The sequence below is a fragment of the Barbus barbus genome, assembly GCF_936440315.1.
Source record: "Barbus barbus genome assembly, chromosome: 25".
Classification (NCBI taxonomy): Eukaryota; Metazoa; Chordata; class Actinopteri; order Cypriniformes; family Cyprinidae; genus Barbus; species Barbus barbus.
Genome location: NC_136753.1, coordinates 7,298,213 through 7,316,660, shown reverse-complemented (window position 1 = coordinate 7,316,660; position 18,448 = coordinate 7,298,213). Strand labels below are relative to the sequence as shown.

Genomic DNA, 18,448 nt, shown 5'->3' with positions numbered 1-18,448 from the left:
TTTGCTCACAAACGGACAAAAGAAACATCGGTAGGATCTCAAACCTTGAGTAAAACCCTTTAATTTCTTATTAAAATTAACAGAGCACCCCCAAAAATGTACATTTGATAAAAAGGCAAGGCATTTCAGTAATGGCCATTTCAGAGGCTTGATTTTTAAATATTTACCTTTCTTTTGTTTCTAACAATATCTACAGAAGCTCTTGGCCATCTGTACACAGTGATTCATTTGCAAAAATCCATCATCTCTTTTAAAGGTCTGTAAAATTGAGACTATATACACAGATATGTACACAAATCCAAACATGGCGCCCTCTGTCTTCCTGGATGACTGGTCTGCTCGTGGCAGATTACCTGAGATTTCAGCGTGAGAACTGCAATCTCCTTCACATCAGGGCTCGAATGCGCACACACTCCGACAGACATCCGTCTTCACACATGCACTTTGTTCAGAGTCATGCACACTATCTTGTATTTTGTTTAGGGTGGAGGAGGCAGCGACGGGCCGGGCTCCTCGCCCTGTGATGGCATTCACTTAATGCATCCTTCCAAAAGCTCGGGTACAATAACGCAAAACGACCTGCCTCCATCTCGCTCTGTGCTTAGCCAAAGGAGTTACATCTACGTTTTGTCCATTGCTTAAGCGCTCTCCATTACAAACGCACTAATACGCATACACACGCGCACACACACACATACGCTCACACTCCAAAGCGTTCCAGGAGATTATAAAAGAGTGAAACTAGGGGAAGCTTGAGGAGTTTGATAAGCTAGTGAAGGACAGTTGGTCCTCCAGGGTAGACGTCACAGAGTCTGCTGGTGTCAGGATTCGCTGAGCTGATGCCGGGGGGCGGGACTGAAGAGAGACGGACAGGCTAATGGAATAATCACTGGTGCGATGAGGATGATGTTCTTCCCCTAGAGAACCTGCAGGTAAGAAAACAAAAGCTGAAGAATCTGCGCATTAAGGAAGCTTACAAGTTGACCGGTAGATGATGTAATATGGTCAGAAATTATTTCCGTATAAGAAATAAAATAAAGCAAGTACTGGCTTAAAAGCACTCATATATTGCTGAAAATAACCCAAAATATCCAAAGTATTCAGCAATAATACACTTTTTTTATACAAAAGATTGGAATTGCAAAAAAATGCTGTTTCCTTATAAATGTTCTATTCATCAAGGAATCCTGATAATGTATTATGGTTTCCATAAAACTATTATTAAGTAGCAAAACTGTTTCAGCATTGATAACAATAATCATGTGACACTGAAGACTGGAGTAAAGGCTGCTAAAAATGTAGCTTTGCCAAAGGAGTACATTACATTTACAGGGTTTCTGCAGGATTTTTAAGCTCAAATTTAAGACCTTTTTTAAGACCTACACAAATAAAATTAATACCATATGAGCGGGGTAGGGCAATGTCTATAGTACCATATTAAACTGGAAAATGACTGTAAAAAGCATAATCTACAATTCAGATACAAGTTTTCACAAAAACAAAAAAGTTTTATAAAATGATAAACTTTACATTTCAGCCTTTTAACCATTTAAAAAAAAATGGATAAGTCAAAAGTATTAATAATATTGATTTGAACAATTATCAATAAATTATTATATAAATTAAATAACATAAATTAGGGGTGTGCGAAATTGGCCAAAAATGACATCTTGATATTTTCTGGGATTTTATCGATAATGATAATTAGACAATATTTTGCTGAGTGTGTTATTGGGCTGGTATCTTAAAGATTACCATGGACAGCTGACTCCTGAATTTTTTTGATATTCTTTATATTCTGTGTGGTCAGTTCACAGCAGTGATAGAAATGAGTCTTTTCCAACAAGTTGAATGGGCATTTTTACATTTAAGCCATTTTTTCTAAAAGTGTGCATCATCTTTTGAGTCAAATTCTTGCATTTGGGCTATTACCAAGCAAATGAAATCAGTATCAACCAAATTTATCTTTGCAATGCATATGAAGTGGCATTTAGATGTATTTACACACTGCTTAATGCAGCTCAGAGGGGCACAGAATGCTAACCTGCAGTTACAAATGACACAAAACAGTGCTGTGGCTGTGTTTAGAATTAATTTTGTTGTAGAAATAGAGCAAAAGCAGGAAATATGGTGTCTAAGACGTAGGTCTCTTAATATTAACTTCTTGTTTATTGATCTATTGCATAAAATCGATAAAACATTTGTAACCATGCTGATTTTTGGAGGGAATTTTTTTTTAACTCTTCGTGTGATATTAACTATATGAACTTATATAAATATAGGCTATACATTTTCTGCCCCCATATGTTAAATTATGTGATCATTCTAAATGTATTTTACTAGACTGAATCGTGCAGTGAAACTCATACGCGCACTAGTTTAACCTGTTAACTGATTCATTCTCTGCCAACAGGTGTTTAAGACCTCTTGAAATCATAATTAAGACTTTATTGTACAATTTAAGACTTTAAGGCCTTAAATTTGATACAACTAAATTTAAGACTTTTTCAAACCCCACGGAAACCCTGATTTAAAAATATTTAATAAAATAGAAGTTATTTTAAATTCTTCGAAAAACATTCAAAAAAATATTTTGAATGGTAGTGTACTTTTTGAATGTTTCATATTCACCCTCACTTCAACTTCTATTTGTTAATGAAATTTAAGTTAAAATTAATTGTTTCCTCTAGAGTAGGCACACGTCATTGTGACTTAATTATACCAAAATTATTCCAACTGTAAAGTCTAAAATAAAAACAATTTCGGGGAAATTTTCTAAAGCAACCAGGTTGAGAACAGTTCAGTGATGACTGAACTATCACAGTAAAGAGCTACATGAGGCTTGATCAGTACTGCAGTATGCAGTCCTTACCGTTGTAGCCTTTGAATAAGTTGGGTGACCATGACATCTGAGATCCCTGGATATGCCTCCTCAGCGAGAAAAATGGCCTCTCCGAGCTGCTCCAGAACCTCAGGCTTTACCGTCGCTGCTGCAGCATCTCCCGTCCCTTCCTTCAGCTGACAACACACAGAATTTGACATGCAGCTGATGCCTTTATCCCTAAGCACACTTATCATAGAGACAGCATCCTTGGTAGTGACAGCAGTGAGAGACCTTAACCTGCAACCTCACTAATACCAACTCCAACCACAGTAACAGCATATCTCACAATATTACGGTTTTTGCAAAAAAAAAAAAAAAAATCAAACCAAAAATGTTCCACACACACGTACACACATACATACATATTTCAACTTGAATATGTAAACTATATAAAATCATTGATCATAGTTATAAGAACATATATTTAGGTAAATACATGGTTTGGAAGATGGTTACACTTTATTTTATGGTGTAATTATACATTTACTTACTAAATGGTTAGGGTTAGGATTAGGGCTTGGCTTAGGAGTACTTGCATGTAATTATGCATAATTTATTGTTATTATAATAGTAAGTATATGTGTAACAAGGACACCTTAAGATAAAGCGTAACCTATGACATTTTTAAATTATAAAATATTGCAAGACGATTATTTCAGTAATAGTTTAATGATACTGTCAAATTATTCAGTTAATCATATTACTAAATTATTTATAACTATATAATAAACTTTTGTAAAACCAAATTGCTCCCTTTGATAATTGGAAAAATTTCACAAAGGATTTGGAGTACTTTGATTTGTTGACTGTTTTAAATTGTGCTGGATACATACCATCATATAGAAAAATATCTTTACCATTCAACATACTTCTATTGCATAATATGTATCATAATATCGCCTACTCTAAAAACAATCAAGAGTCTAGACTACAGTGCACTGCACTCTCATGAAGAGCATGACAGGAAATGGAAGGATTTGTCCTTGAACGAAGGAGAGGGTGGAACAAATTAGTGTGCAGTCACTTGGCCCTTGGCTTTTTTCCCAGCATCCCTCTATTTTCCGCTCTCCGCCTCAAATACCTCATTGCTCCATACTGATTAGCAAGAGGCCTGAGGGAGTGACGGCTGCCTTTAAAAGATGCTTTTAAGATATAATAAAGCATTCAAGGGCCACTTTTAATCTTCATGCAGATATCTTTTAAATACCAGTGGTGAAGCTCGAAATCCTATAGTGAGCAGACATTGATGAAATAGAGAAATGAGACATGCCTTACATAAGGCATAAGAAAACACTTTGGGGTCCCAAAAACTTGGACCACTGCCACCACAGCCGATATGTGGCCTCACTGCTGGTGAGTACAAACATAAATCAGCCTTTAAACATGAATGGATTTCTGATTTTGGTATTGACGGTTCACCTGTTACCTCAGTTAAGACAGGAGTGATGACAGTGGACAGACTCTGGGACAGAGGCCTCTTGTTGGGCTCCTGTGAAAGCAGAAAACATCACAGTGAGATAAAGAAACCGCTTACGCAACACAACAGTCAGATGTGGCCTTGAGCTCAGTCACCTACCTCCTCTCCTGTTGGACTGGCTCCGTTCTGCAGCTTTTTGCGGTCTTTCTCTCGAATGGTGAAGATCCAGTCATCACTGCCAAAGTCATTCCCACCAGACGCCTGGCCATCAGGTTCCCTGAGTGGAACAAAGACACGAGAAAATAAGAGGGATTCATTTTAAACACATACAAGAAGGAAAAATTAAAGGGGACGCATCAGAAATGCGTAAGATTTTAGGAGAGGGCAAAAAACAAGCAGGGGAGAAAAAATGTAATGATTGTGCAATCTAGATCATGTTAAAGATAGTTAACTGAGCAGCTTGTGAGTAAAGAACTTTCTATCAAATGACTGTGTAATGGAAGCTGTTAACTCTTGTTGACTCTTTAACCCTGGAGTAAAGTAATCCCAGATTATGTTCTTAGATCTTCCACATTTCACACTCTTCATACTTGTAACTACTAACCTTTACTGGGTAGTAATGCTTTAAATTTCACACTGTATGTTGGGTTAACCTTAATGTTTTCACATATATAAACTATGCTTGGGCAAGAACAACATAAAAGTTAAAACCTATTTTAATCTGCTCTCCATCTGTGGAAATGTAAATTTGCCAGGGCCATTCAATTTATCTTGTATAAGCTTTAATAAATTAAAATAACAAAGAAACGACATGAGTAAATTATGACAGAATTATTTGTTGTGTGGAATATTTATAAAAAGCATTTTAGTTGTGTTTTGAGTGGCGTACGAGTCAGACTCGTCGGAGCTGGACTCCGCTCGGGACTGTTCGGACTTCCAGCGCTTGTATCTGTCGATGAGCTCTGTCAGATAGGATGTTTTCTTCGCATAGCGCACAATGAGCTTGTGTTTCAGCAACTCTTTGGCTGTCGGTCTCTGAGAGAAAGACAGAAACATAAAAAAAAAAAATGAGATGGGTCCTTTGAAATGAAACTTCAGTTTTGTCTTTTGATGCAGGTACAATTATAGTACATGCCTTGACAACCATGAAAAGATCATGACCTGAGTAGCAGAAATAGAATAAACTGTTTTGCCAGAAGGATCAGTGAACCAGACAGGAAGAAATAACCTCTGGGAATCCCCTATGAGCATACTCACAAAACTGGGCTCTTTGTTTAGACAGGCCTCGATAAACTCTTTCAGAGGTTTGCAGTAGTTGCCCTCCAGTGTAGGGGGGTTGTTCTTTGGAATGAGGAACAGCACCTTCATGGGGTGCAGATCGGAGTGGGGCGGCTCTCCTTTAGCCAGCTCAATCGCCGTGATGCCCAATGACCAAATGTCAGCCTGGCAAGAAAAGCAAAAATTTGATGTGAACAGGCAAATGTTTTCATGTCCGGTCATGTGGAAGTGGAACAGTCATCGCTCATCTAAATGAATCATATGGAAAAACTGACAAGATATTACAATTAGCACCAAATCCAGAGCCAGACGTCTGGCGCAATGATGGATTTCTAGCTAGCTCTACAGTGACTCTCACCTTCGAGTCATAGGCAGACTGTTTGATGACCTCTGGGGCCATCCAGAAGGGTGTGCCCACAAACGTGTTACGTTTGATCTGCGTGTCTGTGAGCTGACCGGCCACACCGAAATCTGCCAGCTTCACCTCCCCTTGCTCGGACAATAATACATTTGCAGCTGAAAGAAACAAACAAGGGAAGAAGGGAAAGTGTGCATTTAGTTAATTAGAGTGTACCAACAAACAGTTAGATATGTTATGGTTTCAAACTGGGGTCTGGGAACCCCTCAGAGGGCCCAAAGGTGTGCTGAAAAAAAACATTTATTTATTCACATAATGCATTTTAGAGCCTTTATAGTTTTAACATATACCAGTAATGTGAAAATAAGCAAATCTGATATTACCAATTCATTATGATTTCTAAAGAATAGTCAAAAACCAGAAAATTCAATGTCATTACTGTATTGACAGTACTAGTTTTTAACAGTTTTAAAGGCTAAAGCTAAAGGGTTAATATCATATTCCGTCAACTTAATAGCAAATATTTTAATGGATGTCCAATCATTTTTTCACCAACTTGCTTTAGTACAACGCCAATATAATTTTGTAAATATGTATTTAATTTTGTCTTAATCTTTTATGATAAATATCTGGATGATCATCAAGATGTTTTAAAATCTGAAAAAAACCATAGGAGGCCTCTTTACACCAAAACAAATATGTGTGTGACAATTTGGTTTAAGAAACATTTTAATTTGAAAGAATTGCTGTAAATGCCTGTTCAGACCAACCAAACATTTGCATGCAATCGAGGCAGATTTTCTTTTTTGCAAAAAAAAAAAAAGAAGGGTGTGTTCTAATGCGTTCTAATCTTTTCCATCACACCGTGAAGAAAACTGGCCAACCAAGATTATCTAAATTTTGGTCAAATGTCAGAGCAGCCGCTGTTTCCTAAAATCATAACTTGGTGGTGCTCGTGAACAGAGTATTTTGTTAAACGGCAGTGAATAGCAAATCCAGAATGGGGTTTTCTTGACTATGTACTATTGTATTTAGTGTTATTTGATAAACATTATTGGAAGAAAAAAATCTGAACACTATTTCAAATACATTTAAATATGTTAGATTTTCTTCACAGTGACAAGTAGGTGTCAGAAACGGAAAGTTGCTCAACATTTCGTATAATGGAGTAACCGTGGTAACTGCTGAAAAGTCAAATCACATATGAAAATTTGACAATTTTCGTCTCGTGTTGGTGTGAATCAGCCTTAAAGGCTGCAGTAAGAAGCAAAAAACAAAGTAATAGCAACTATTTCTGTGAACATGAAGCTGTACAACTGATAATGTACACTTGCTAATAACTGCTAATAATTGTTTACATATGTTGTAAACCCAGACAAAACCTCCTCAGAAGTGTTCAGTGTAGAAGCTTGGAACTTTGTAAATTAAACACTTCTTCTCGGCGGGCTGATAAAAACAGTGCATCCTGACTCCAGAAAGTTGCAAAGGAGAACTTGAAATTTTCTCTTTCATTTCTGTGTGCAATATTCATAAGATGGCCATTTAAGGTCAATCTGACCTTGATTATTCCATCCATACCTTTGATGTCTCTGTGGATCTTCTTCTCAGAGTGTAGATACTCCAGGCCTTTCAAGATCTCTCTCAGGATGGTGGCGATCTGCGTTTCGTCTAAAGCACCAGGCTCCAACTGAAAGTGAACAATATAATATCGTATAAAACAAACATTGTGATATTAGGTTCAAACTTGGATGCATCTTTTACACACATTTAAGAGAAATTCTACACAAGTCATTATAAACAACACAAAAGCTACATAACCAAAAAGCATTACGAGCTTTAAGGTTTAACAAGAATAAAAATTCTGCATCGTACCAAATCCAAGGCAGATCCACCACCTAAATACTCCATGATGATCCATAACTTTGTGTCCTAGAGCAAGAGAAAGAGATGAAGAGGAATTGGACGTTGAAAGGCGAGACAAACCCATCAACTCACAAATAAGCAACAACTTTTCCAGAGGAGTCGGGGCTTTTGCTAGTGAGAGGGTAAACGTGTAATCCTAATCTCTCCTTTAATTTGGGATTAGCTAGCCTGAGAGAGAGGGAAGAGAGAAAATTGGGTTACATACCTCCCACCTCACTTAAGAATGAGAGAACATGAGCCTGTGTGTGTGTGCGCAGAAACTGAAGAAGCACGCCGAGAGCCTCTTAAAAGTGAACGATTAATTTATTGCACCTAATGGTTCACCACAGCGCAGCTACAAAGTTCTATGTGCTCTTTCATCTTTCTGTGCTGAGCGCTGTGTGTCTCTCTCTCACTTTTGCACATGAATAATTCATTTATGCTCTACTGCACACTGCAGTAGTGGCAATAGTATATGCTCATACCGACCCCTAATCTTAATTACTAAACTTCGGTGCATATCTCACACTAGGGGTGGGTGATCTTCCTAAAATATCATCAATCTTATAACACAAAAAAAATCACAATCTGAATTGTAATCTTCCTAATTTTGAGATATACTATCGAGAATACCTAACAAGCCTGTAGACTGTCTATTTGAAACATAGATATTGCATTAAACAATCAGTTGACAAAATGATAGTTAAAACCCGAGTTAAACACTTCATAGTCTTCACCATATGAATTAAATATACACTGGTTCTTATTAAAGCTACTAAAGCAGTAAGGGACTTTTTTAAATGTTTGATTAACATTAATAACAGACAGCAACAGGTTTGCATTAGGATATGAGAGGATGCGAGGATCTAATAAACTGACACGCAACCGATTTCTTTCCCAACTGTTCACTTAGGACATAACTTACTGACTATACTCATCAAGAAGAAATTTTTGACATAATTTTGCATGTATTTGATGGTTTAGACACGTGGGTGAAAAGCAGATTGTGGACATCCTCAAGATCGATCACGATATGCAATCGTCAGATCACTGACGATTCTACACGCATTGTTTTTATTATATTTTTAGTAAGTGGATAAAATGGGATACAATTTTTGTTTTTCTTACCCACTCTGAACAATCTGGCTTTTGTTTAGTTTTTTCGCTCGGCTATTACAGGTTATTACAGTAAGTGAATGAACAAAAATGACAAAAAAATAAATAAGTTTGTCCACAAACGACTTGCTGTTTGAACAAGCAGTTATAAAATGCTGCAGTGGTTAAAATTCAGTAACTTCAAGTGGAATCTATGCAATCAGTCTTTAAGACAAGCAGTCACAAAGTGCAGCAAATTTTAGTCGTCAAAATCCAGTAACATTAATTGGAATTTACGTGATTGTGAATTTCACACATGGGTGAAATATTTCCCCTAAGCAGATTTCGCAACAAGTTCAAGTTGGTTGCGCAAATTCGACCAACAGAAAGCGCTTGATTTGAAAGTGCCTCCTGTGTGAACTGTCTTTCAAACACTGCAACAATACTGGCAATAAACAATGAATCTATTTTTCCCCATGAAACTTTGGAAATTTTATAAGGTGTGGTCTTTAGGAGGGAAAATTGAAGGAAAACAATATGTCATAAGGATTATCGTATTTCCCCTGCCGTGTAAATAATGCCACAGAAACTACAGAGGGTGGGCTCTTACATGGGACAGTAAAAATGCATCTAAACAACCATCCAGGATATCTTGGCAAGATCCTATGCCATTCGGAACAACTTAGCAATGGATTAGCAAACACTGCCACAGTTAATTAACAGCGAGTTTTGCACAGGCAGGAAAATGTACTTAGTTTAAATAAAAAACACAAGCAAACCGTAACATGCTTTCTACAACTCGAACCAGTTATTTCACTCCCTGTTCATCGTTACAGATCTTCAAAGTAATAACTGATGCTACGGGCTGTTTCTCTCTCCCAAAAATACATGTAGTATATTCCCCCAGGCCGAAATTACTGCTGTCCGTGCTTCGCTCTTTCTGGCTAGCAGCTTTAAACGCACAACAAAAAGACATGTGACTTCACTATTGTTCATTTTAACTTGAGCATTAAGTGAACACCCACATTTTCTGCTTCCATTTGTGACACTGGGGCATTTTCAGCTTAAGTTTAATGTTGAGAATCACAACTCCACATGGGGCATCAAAGATTATGGTTGAGGAAGAGAGAGCGTGAGAAAGAAAGGCTGATGTAAAGAACACCCACACATGCTAGTTTTACACTTCTTCACAGTGGGAAGTGGACTGAACATGCTGCCTGACGGCATGCCAAATAGTAATAACTAGGGTCATCAGTGTTAATGACATACCTAATACAAAATGATAACTTTTAAGAGCGGAGCAATTCATAAAAAAAAAACAGGTCCTTAACACTCGATTGCTCATGAATCAGACTACACTGGTTGTGCTGTATGCTTGTTTTGTAAGGTCAGCTCAAAGATGCAATTTCTTGCCATTAATAAAATTTAATAAAATAATAGAATGTCCCTCACTCGGCTCCGGGAGGTGAATAAAGGCCTCCTGTAGAGAATCCATGCATTTTTGTAAGATAAAACGCATGGATTCACAACAGGAGGCCTTTGATTCACCCCCTGGAGCCATGCGAGGGATGTTTTATTACCGATGCACGTACCCGCTTACCCCATTATAAGGCTTGGAGGGGCCAGGACAATTTTTAATATAACTCCGATTGGATTCGTCTGAAAGAAAAAAAGTCATATACACCTAGGATGTTTTGAGAGTGAGTAAAACACATGCTAATTTTCATTTTTGGGTGAAATAACCCTTTCAGCTCTATGGTCAATTTCATGTGTGAAAGGATAAATGGTCAGTTTACATAAATCTATATGCAATATTAGCATCTAAATATTTTCTTTATTCACTAATGTTGCACTAAATTGTTCAAAGATTTCAGTAAAAATAGTCACAAAGGATTATTTCTATTTTAAATAAATGCTGTATTCTCCAAACTTTGTTGCAAATGGAGGATACTTGAGTGAACAATGACAGCTGGGCAGAACTTGGGCACGAGTTTCTTAATAAACTGACCTCCTGTAGCACTTCACATGGTTTTGATCGGCAGCTCTCACAGATCTTAGTATCAACTTGTTCCCATTACCTCAAACCTAGTTTCAGTCATCCATAACTCTTCTAATAATTTACTCTCCAGTCTCTAAGTTGCTTATTCTACCACTTTTTCTTATTTACCAACTTCAGATGAAGCTTTTTGTTTTTCTTTTAAGGCCCACAACCCAGTCGGCTCTTCACGGTTTCAGATGAAACTGTTGTTTGGCATATACTATTGAACAAAGCTGCCAGTCGAGGACCTGAGGGGTGTCTGTTTCTCAAACTCTGATGTCCTCTTGCTGGCATGCATCTGGGCCGTCCCTTTCTCTCTGTCCTGTTTAAATCCAGTATGCTGTCTTGATTCAAGACGGTATTGTACACTCACAGACGAAATTGCCTTCGTCTCTCTAAAGAACAATAGACCGATGAGCTTCTAGAGGAAGCTGTTTCTTTGAAGCCAAAATTGGACTATAGAAATGTCAGTGTACTGGCATCACTTCAGCAACTGAAAAAAGACACTGTGTTGCCAATCCCATTCTTCATTAAGTAGCACAACTGTTTTCAACTGTGGTAAGATAAACAAGCTTTCTTTAGTACCAAATTAGAAGATAAAACTGACTACTTGAGGATGAGGGTACAGTGTTTTCTTATAAGCTGAAGTAACGAGGCTTTGAAATCAGAGGTTAAAGCTGAACAGTACACCCAAAAACAAAAATACAGTCATCAATTACTCACCTTCCTGTCATTCCAAACCCATTTAAAACCCACATCATATATGGTAAACAGCAGCTCAACCGTACTTGCTTAATGCACAAAAACAAACCTCAATGGTTCCTGCGGAGGCTCCAATGTGCTTGCGTGACATGCAAGAACAAACCTCATTGGTTATTGTATGTAAGGCAAGCACTTTTGAGATTCTGTTAACCATATTTGCTGTACTCTATGCACGCCCATTGATCAATGTTTATATGTGATTAAAAGCCTAAATAAAATTTGTTCATCATAAATCTTTTAAAAAAAAGTAATTGTCTCTCTTCATAAGATTTCATAAACTGCTTGATTCAGGTGGATTTATTTTACAATATTCTTATGAACCTTTTGATGCATCAAATTTTTGGACAATGGAGGGACCAAAATCTCCCAGGTGTTATTAAAAAATATCTTAATGGTTCAAAAGGTGAACAAAGGTTTTGGAAAGAGGTGAGGATGAGTAAATGATGAAAGAATTTTCATTTTTGAGTGAGCTAAGCCTTTAATCCCATGACCTCAAAGTCTTTTTGTATTTGCTGGCCACTCACCTTTAGGTAGGAGCCGTAGTATTTGGTGACAAAGGGACTGTCGCACTGGCTTAACACTGTAATTTCCTGCTGAATGTCTTCAATCTCATCTTCAGCCTCTTCCAGATCGATGATCTTGATGGCCACAACTTTCTGAGTGCGATTGTCGATGCCCTTAAACACCTCTCCGAATGAACCCTTACCGATTCTCTCCAGCTTAGTGAACAACTCCTCAGGATCTGCTTTTAAATTCTGGAAAATAAACAAAGACATTTCGATATATATGCCTTCAATTAGTTTTATGCAGATTAAACAATTTACAAAATCATGCACTACTGATAAATCACATGATGTGACGTTTTAGGGTAAGAATTCCACACAGAAAGGATCCTTGGGCCTAGTCAACACTACATAAATGATTTTATATTTTAAAAGCAGGAAGAGTTTTCTAACCTACAGCAATCCAAGAGGATGACCATTACCTAAAATGACCTCAATGTAATGGTTATGGTTAAACATACTACAGTGCTACTTCTGAGCAGTCTTAAAATAGGCTTTTATAATCCAGTGTTTGGTTTGACTAGACGTTCTTTGAAATGCTACTGAAGCAGGACCTGAGTATGTCTGAAGCACAGTTCCCAGAGGTCTCAGCCATGACCCTGAACATCTCAGACCCCTGAGGACTTCTTAAAGGAAACACAGAGAGAGCTACAAACAGCGTCTATGTTATTAGCATGTGGCAGTTCGTTGCAGAGTCCACGGTGGTTAAATTGAGAAGCACTTGAATAAATAACAGCAGAACTAACTAAACCTCAAACAGCTCTGGGTTTAACACTTGCATGCTAACTTAAGCCTCCAAAACCCGTCCCAAACATCACCACCACTTCACCAAGATCATTCAAACAAAGCACAACAAACCACGCTAGACTAACATCCTCCAAATCTCTTTTGCTAGTATAAACTCTAAACCTACCGAACGCAGAGTCATATTGATGCCGAACACAACAGCAGAACAGCTTGTCCAGTGCAGTATGAGAGGCGCTGCGGGAGGTACACGGAGGCAGGATTTCATGAGGACCTCATAAAAGTGTGAAATCCAGTAAAATGGATCAGAACAGAGCCGATCGTCCACAGCATTAGTGCGCCAAAGATACCAGATGAAAGCGAGCAGATTTTGCCCGCAGCCTAAAGTACATTATTCTAATGCCTCATACCTCAGGGTACCGTAAATAAATGGAAATCTGTTTAGGGAGATCTTGACCATGCTTTGATATAAGGCTGAAAGGGTTGATTACCGCTAGCAAAGTATTAAAGTGATTGAAGATGTGTTTTCCATTTCATTTTATACAAATAGCATTGGATTCAAGATCCAGATTTTGACCCAGTACTGTTTAACATAACCATGTCCTTAAAATCAAACACTTAATAGCAATTAATGTGCAAAATTATCAACACAGCTCAAAACACCAGGAAAATTGATCATTTAGTTTCTAAATATCTCTTACATTTCTATGGTTAACCCATATTCAATACACAGTATTGTTCAAAAATTTGGGGTCAGTACGAAATCTTTTTTTTTTTTGTGGAAAGACATTAATATTTATATTCAGCAAGGCCAAATAAAACTGATCAAAAGTGACAGTAAAGATATTCATAATTTAACAAAAGCTTCTGATATCAAATGAATACTGTGCTTTTGAACTTTCTATTTAAAGAATTCTTCGAAACAATATACATCACCGTTTCCACAAAAATACAATACAAGTGTTTTCAACATTAATAATAAGAGTTATTTTAATTGTAACAAAATTGAACAATATTACATTTCTTATGTTTTGATAAATTCAGCCTTGAATGAAATGTTTTGCATATTTTCGTTCATTATTTTCATGGATGAGACAACCTGTCCATGTTTGCATCTGTCTAATTTGGCTAGATTTTACCAAGGGAATTTAAAACAAAATGCCACAGATTTTGATTGGTCACACAGACTTAAACAATTATAAACTTTTTTTTTTTTTGCTATGCTGGGTAGCTGCATTTTTTTCTATGCATTTCTCAGCGTTTGAACCTCCCAGAAGAAACTCAGCTGAGGACCACTGCTTTAAACAACTCTAATCAACCAACTCCAGCACAACAAGCAATATATCTCAAAAGATGACAAAAGCCTTCATGAAAGAGGGAAAAAGAGGCCACTGAACAGTAGTCACTGTGATAAATGACACGTGCTGACAAATATCTTGGAGACCGATTGCCAATCTGCTCTCCGTCAACTATGAGGCCATCCTATGAACACATACACATCGATTTTCTCATACACAGATGATTTTCACACATCTTTCCTCAAAGCACACACACCCACAGAGAAGCCCTTTAATGCATCACTCAGAGATTCATTAGCTGTCATCTACTCGTCCCATCACGGAGATGATGAAGGCTTTTCTCCCTAATTCAGCCCTAATGTTGATTGCTTGCCTACACTCCCAGCTGATCTCTGTAATCCTGATCCCGATGCACACTGACAGGTGTAACAGCCAACAAATTCTTTTAGAAGGCCATGTCATCCCTTGGCTCCCATCTGTGTTTGTGTTTTAGGGAGCTGGAAACTCTGAGGACGGCCATATGAGGTGTGTTACAGCCAGGTGAGAGCATGCGGGCTTCTGAAATGTTGACCACCACAATGGATTTGTGACCCATAAGGAAATACTAGAGAATGAATGCTTATTCCATCACTGCGCTCTCAGAAATGGTGACTTGTGGCCCTCCCTGTGGAAGATTGTGACCTCCTACATAATTCCGGTTTTCCTCATCTCACATGGAATCTCTTTGGTATTTAGGGCCTCCTTAAAACTTGGAGGTTCTTGGCCAACAATGGCTTCCTGCATATTCAATCTAAAGGAACGATTAGGACCAAGGAAGGACCAACGAAGCCATTTAAACTGCTAGGCATGGCAGATTGCTCTCCTGTCCTGAGGGCAAACTAGTCATATGGCCCAGCATGAATAGAGACCCAACCAAGTGACCCAGTTATGATGCCTACTCTCTGGAGACATCTGTCCATCCCTCATCGCCCTCTTTCCTTTTGTCTCTACCCTTCCACTTCACGGTTTCCTTTCTTTCTTGGATCTTTGTGTTTTGAAGAACAGAATGGTTCTTCACTGGTACTGACCCACTTCATACATGATCATGGTTTATAAAGGATGTCCCAGAAAGGTTACAGTGGTGCTAATGCTCTCTAGAGGGCAAGAACATTACATTTTTAATAGAATGACCCTGAAAAGGGTTCTACATTGGTACTGTCCTACTTCATACATGATCTTGGTTTCATAAAGGATGTCCCAGAAAGGTGGTGCTAATGCTCTTTAGAGAGCTAGAACATAAACATTTTAATATTTAATGGCAATGCTTTCAAAATTGTTGTCCTTCAAGCTTCGCAGATAATGAAGGACTCAAAGCCTCTTCTGTTAAGCATCACATTCACTGCGTTTCACCATAAATATTTGAAAAACAGTAAACCAAACCACCTCCAGTCCACTACTACATGGCTTTTCAAACTGGCAAATAAAATGGGAGTATAAAGGCATGCATAAAAAAAGTTTAGAGAAAAAAAAAAACTATATACACTTTAATATTACATTTTTAAAAATGTAAAACCAAATAATACAATAAGATTAAATTAAATAACTAAATAAATGTATTAAAATAAAAATGATTTAAATAAAAGCATCTAAGAGCACAGTACTAAAATAACCAGAAAAAATACAGAAATATTTTCCAAATAATATTTTTCATAAACTTATAATTCAATCATTCACATTATAAACTGGTTATTTATGTGTGAGAATATATAGCTGCCTTTTACATTATTAGAATTTCACATATTATCATATTTGGTGTTCCAGTGGCATCTAAAAGACTGAACAACTAACGGTACACGGGTGGTCACCCTATCACTTCCCCCTGCATGTACAGAGCAATAAGACGACCTTACTCAGAAAACACACATACTGCATTACACTATTTAACACATTACACAAAGAGTCAAGTCAAGATTTATGGTCTTCTGCAACTTCTCAGAGAGTGGAAACTCTTAAGCTTATGAAAGTGAGGGATATTACACAATACACTTCAAAACCTTAATATGTTCCACAGTAAACTTTAAATAAAAGATGCTGTGTGTATCTTTACCTGCATCCCAGGCAGACTGCCCTGCACAGGAGAATGAGCCATGGCGTCACTTTAACCACTAAAACTGTCCAGCAAGTCAGCAAAAAAAACACTGTTTCCGGACAAAATACAGCTAATGCACCCCTGGATCCCGTTTGCCCGAGTTTAATGCGGTCTTAGATATTTTACAGCCGGATAATGGAGCGAAGAGCATCCACGGGAGGACAGAAAGTGCATTTGAAAGATGACTGGCGTGAAAGCCTCTCCTCCACTTCCGCAGCTTTAATGAGAAATGCTGCTCTTCCTCGCGGAAATCACCGCAAACGCCAATCAAAACAGCGTCGATCGGACTGATCGCGGAGTTTCAGTCGATGTAGAGTGCGATCGGATGTTGAAACGCTCTTTTGATGACTCCTGGAGTGGGCTTTGGAGGTTCATGCAGGCCAGATCGCTCGTCAAGAGTTGATGGTCCTCTTTGCGCAAACGGATTTCCAAAACATAGCGCAAAAACATGCGCGCGTTTGCGTTAAAATGCCCCGGTTTCGGCTCCTAAAACAGATGCACGGAACGTGAACTATATCGCGGATCGCTCGAGGAGGTGGGCGGTGAAAATCCCGACTTGTTTGAACTGAAGAAATGATGTTGACATCCTCACTTCACTTCCCAGCTGGCCGCCATCTTGTCCGTGCTGTCATCGGGACATCAGGGCGGATCCGGACCCCTCAGACCCCGCCCCCGCTGGAGAGGGGAGGGGTTTATAACTCTAATCACTCAGCACTGTGTTTAAAATCTTCTTCTTCTTTCTTCACCATACAGGTCCTTTTCAAAAAATTAGCATATTGTGATAAAGTTCATTATTTTCTGTAATGTACTGATAAACATTAGACTTTCATATATTTTAGATTCATTACAACACAACTGAAGTAGTTCAAGCCTTTTATTGTTTTAATATTGATGATTTTGGCATACAGCTCATGAAAACCCAAAATTCCTATCTCAAAAAATTAGCATATCATGAAAAGGTTCTCTAAACGAGCTATTAACCTAATCATCTGAATCAACTAATTAACTCTGAACACCTGCAAAAGATTCCTGAGGCTTTTAAAAACTCCCAGCCTGGTTCATTACTCAAAACCGCAATCATGGGTAAGACTGCCGACCTGACTGCTGTCCAGAAGGCCATCATTGACACCCTCAAGCAAGAGGGTAAGACACAGAAAGAAATTTCTGAACGAATAGGCTGTTCCCAGAGTGCTGTATCAAGGCACCTCAGTGGGAAGTCTGTGGGAAGGAAAAAGTGTGGCAGAAAACGCAGCACAACGAGAAGAGGTGACCGGACCCTGAGGAAGATTGTGGAGAAGGACCGATTCCAGACCTTGGGGGACCTGCGGAAGCAGTGGACTGAGTCTGGAGTAGAAACATCCAGAGCCACCGTGTACAGGCGTGTGCAGGAAATGGGCTACAGGTGCCGCATTCCCCAGGTCAAGCCACTTTTGAACCAGAAACAGCGGCAGAAGCGCCTGACCTGGGCTACAGAGAAGCAGCACTGGACTGTTGCTCAGTGGTCCAAAGTACTTTTTTCGGATGAAAGCAAATTTTGCATGTCATTCAGAAATCAAGGTGCCAGACTCTGGAGGAAGACTGGGGAGAGGGAAATGCCAAAATGCCTGAAGTCCAGTGTCAAGTACCCACAGTCAGTGATGCTGGTGTTGGTCCACTGTGTTTTATCAAGGGCAGGGTCAATGCAGCTAGCTATCAGGAGATTTTGGAGCACTTCATGCTTCCATCTGATGAAAAGCTTTATGGAGATGAAGATTTCACTTTTCAGCACGACCTGGCACCTGCTCACAGTGCCAAAACCACTGGTAAATGGTTTACTGACCATGGTATTACTGTGCTCAATTGTTCCTGACCTGAACCCCATAGAGAATCTGTGGGATATTGTGAAGAGAAAGTTGAGAGACGCAAGACCCAACACTCTGGATGAGCTTAAGGCCGCTATCGAAGCATCCTGGGCCTCCATAACACCTCAGCAGTGCCACAG

General features: G+C 38.5%; 1 protein-coding gene and 1 long non-coding RNA gene across 3 annotated transcripts in view; both read right to left on the bottom strand.

The window, feature by feature from the left end:
- Positions 1-18,448, bottom strand: part of LOC306845060 — a 428,848-nt gene that overhangs the window by 123,192 nt on the left and 287,208 nt on the right. The gene's annotated exons all lie outside the window — the stretch shown is intronic.
- LOC306844614 (serine/threonine-protein kinase 24-like) lies at positions 30-17,100 on the bottom strand. 2 transcript variants are annotated; one of them, XR_013781931.1, is made up of 11 exons: positions 16,426-17,100; positions 12,259-12,489; positions 7,810-7,866; positions 7,516-7,624; positions 5,938-6,095; positions 5,559-5,744; positions 5,191-5,336; positions 4,461-4,578; positions 4,304-4,373; positions 2,873-3,018; positions 30-926 (listed from the first exon to the last, which is right to left on the bottom strand). XR_013781931.1 is itself a non-coding variant. In XM_079376874.1 (11 exons), exons 1-11 carry the CDS (start codon positions 16,465-16,467, stop codon positions 887-889), a joined length of 1,296 nt encoding a protein of 431 aa, XP_079233000.1. In that variant the 5' UTR covers positions 16,468-17,100; the 3' UTR covers positions 30-886. The 2 variants fall into 2 exon arrangements, 1 of the variants encoding a protein (XP_079233000.1); XM_079376874.1 differs by having other exon boundaries at positions 4,311-4,373.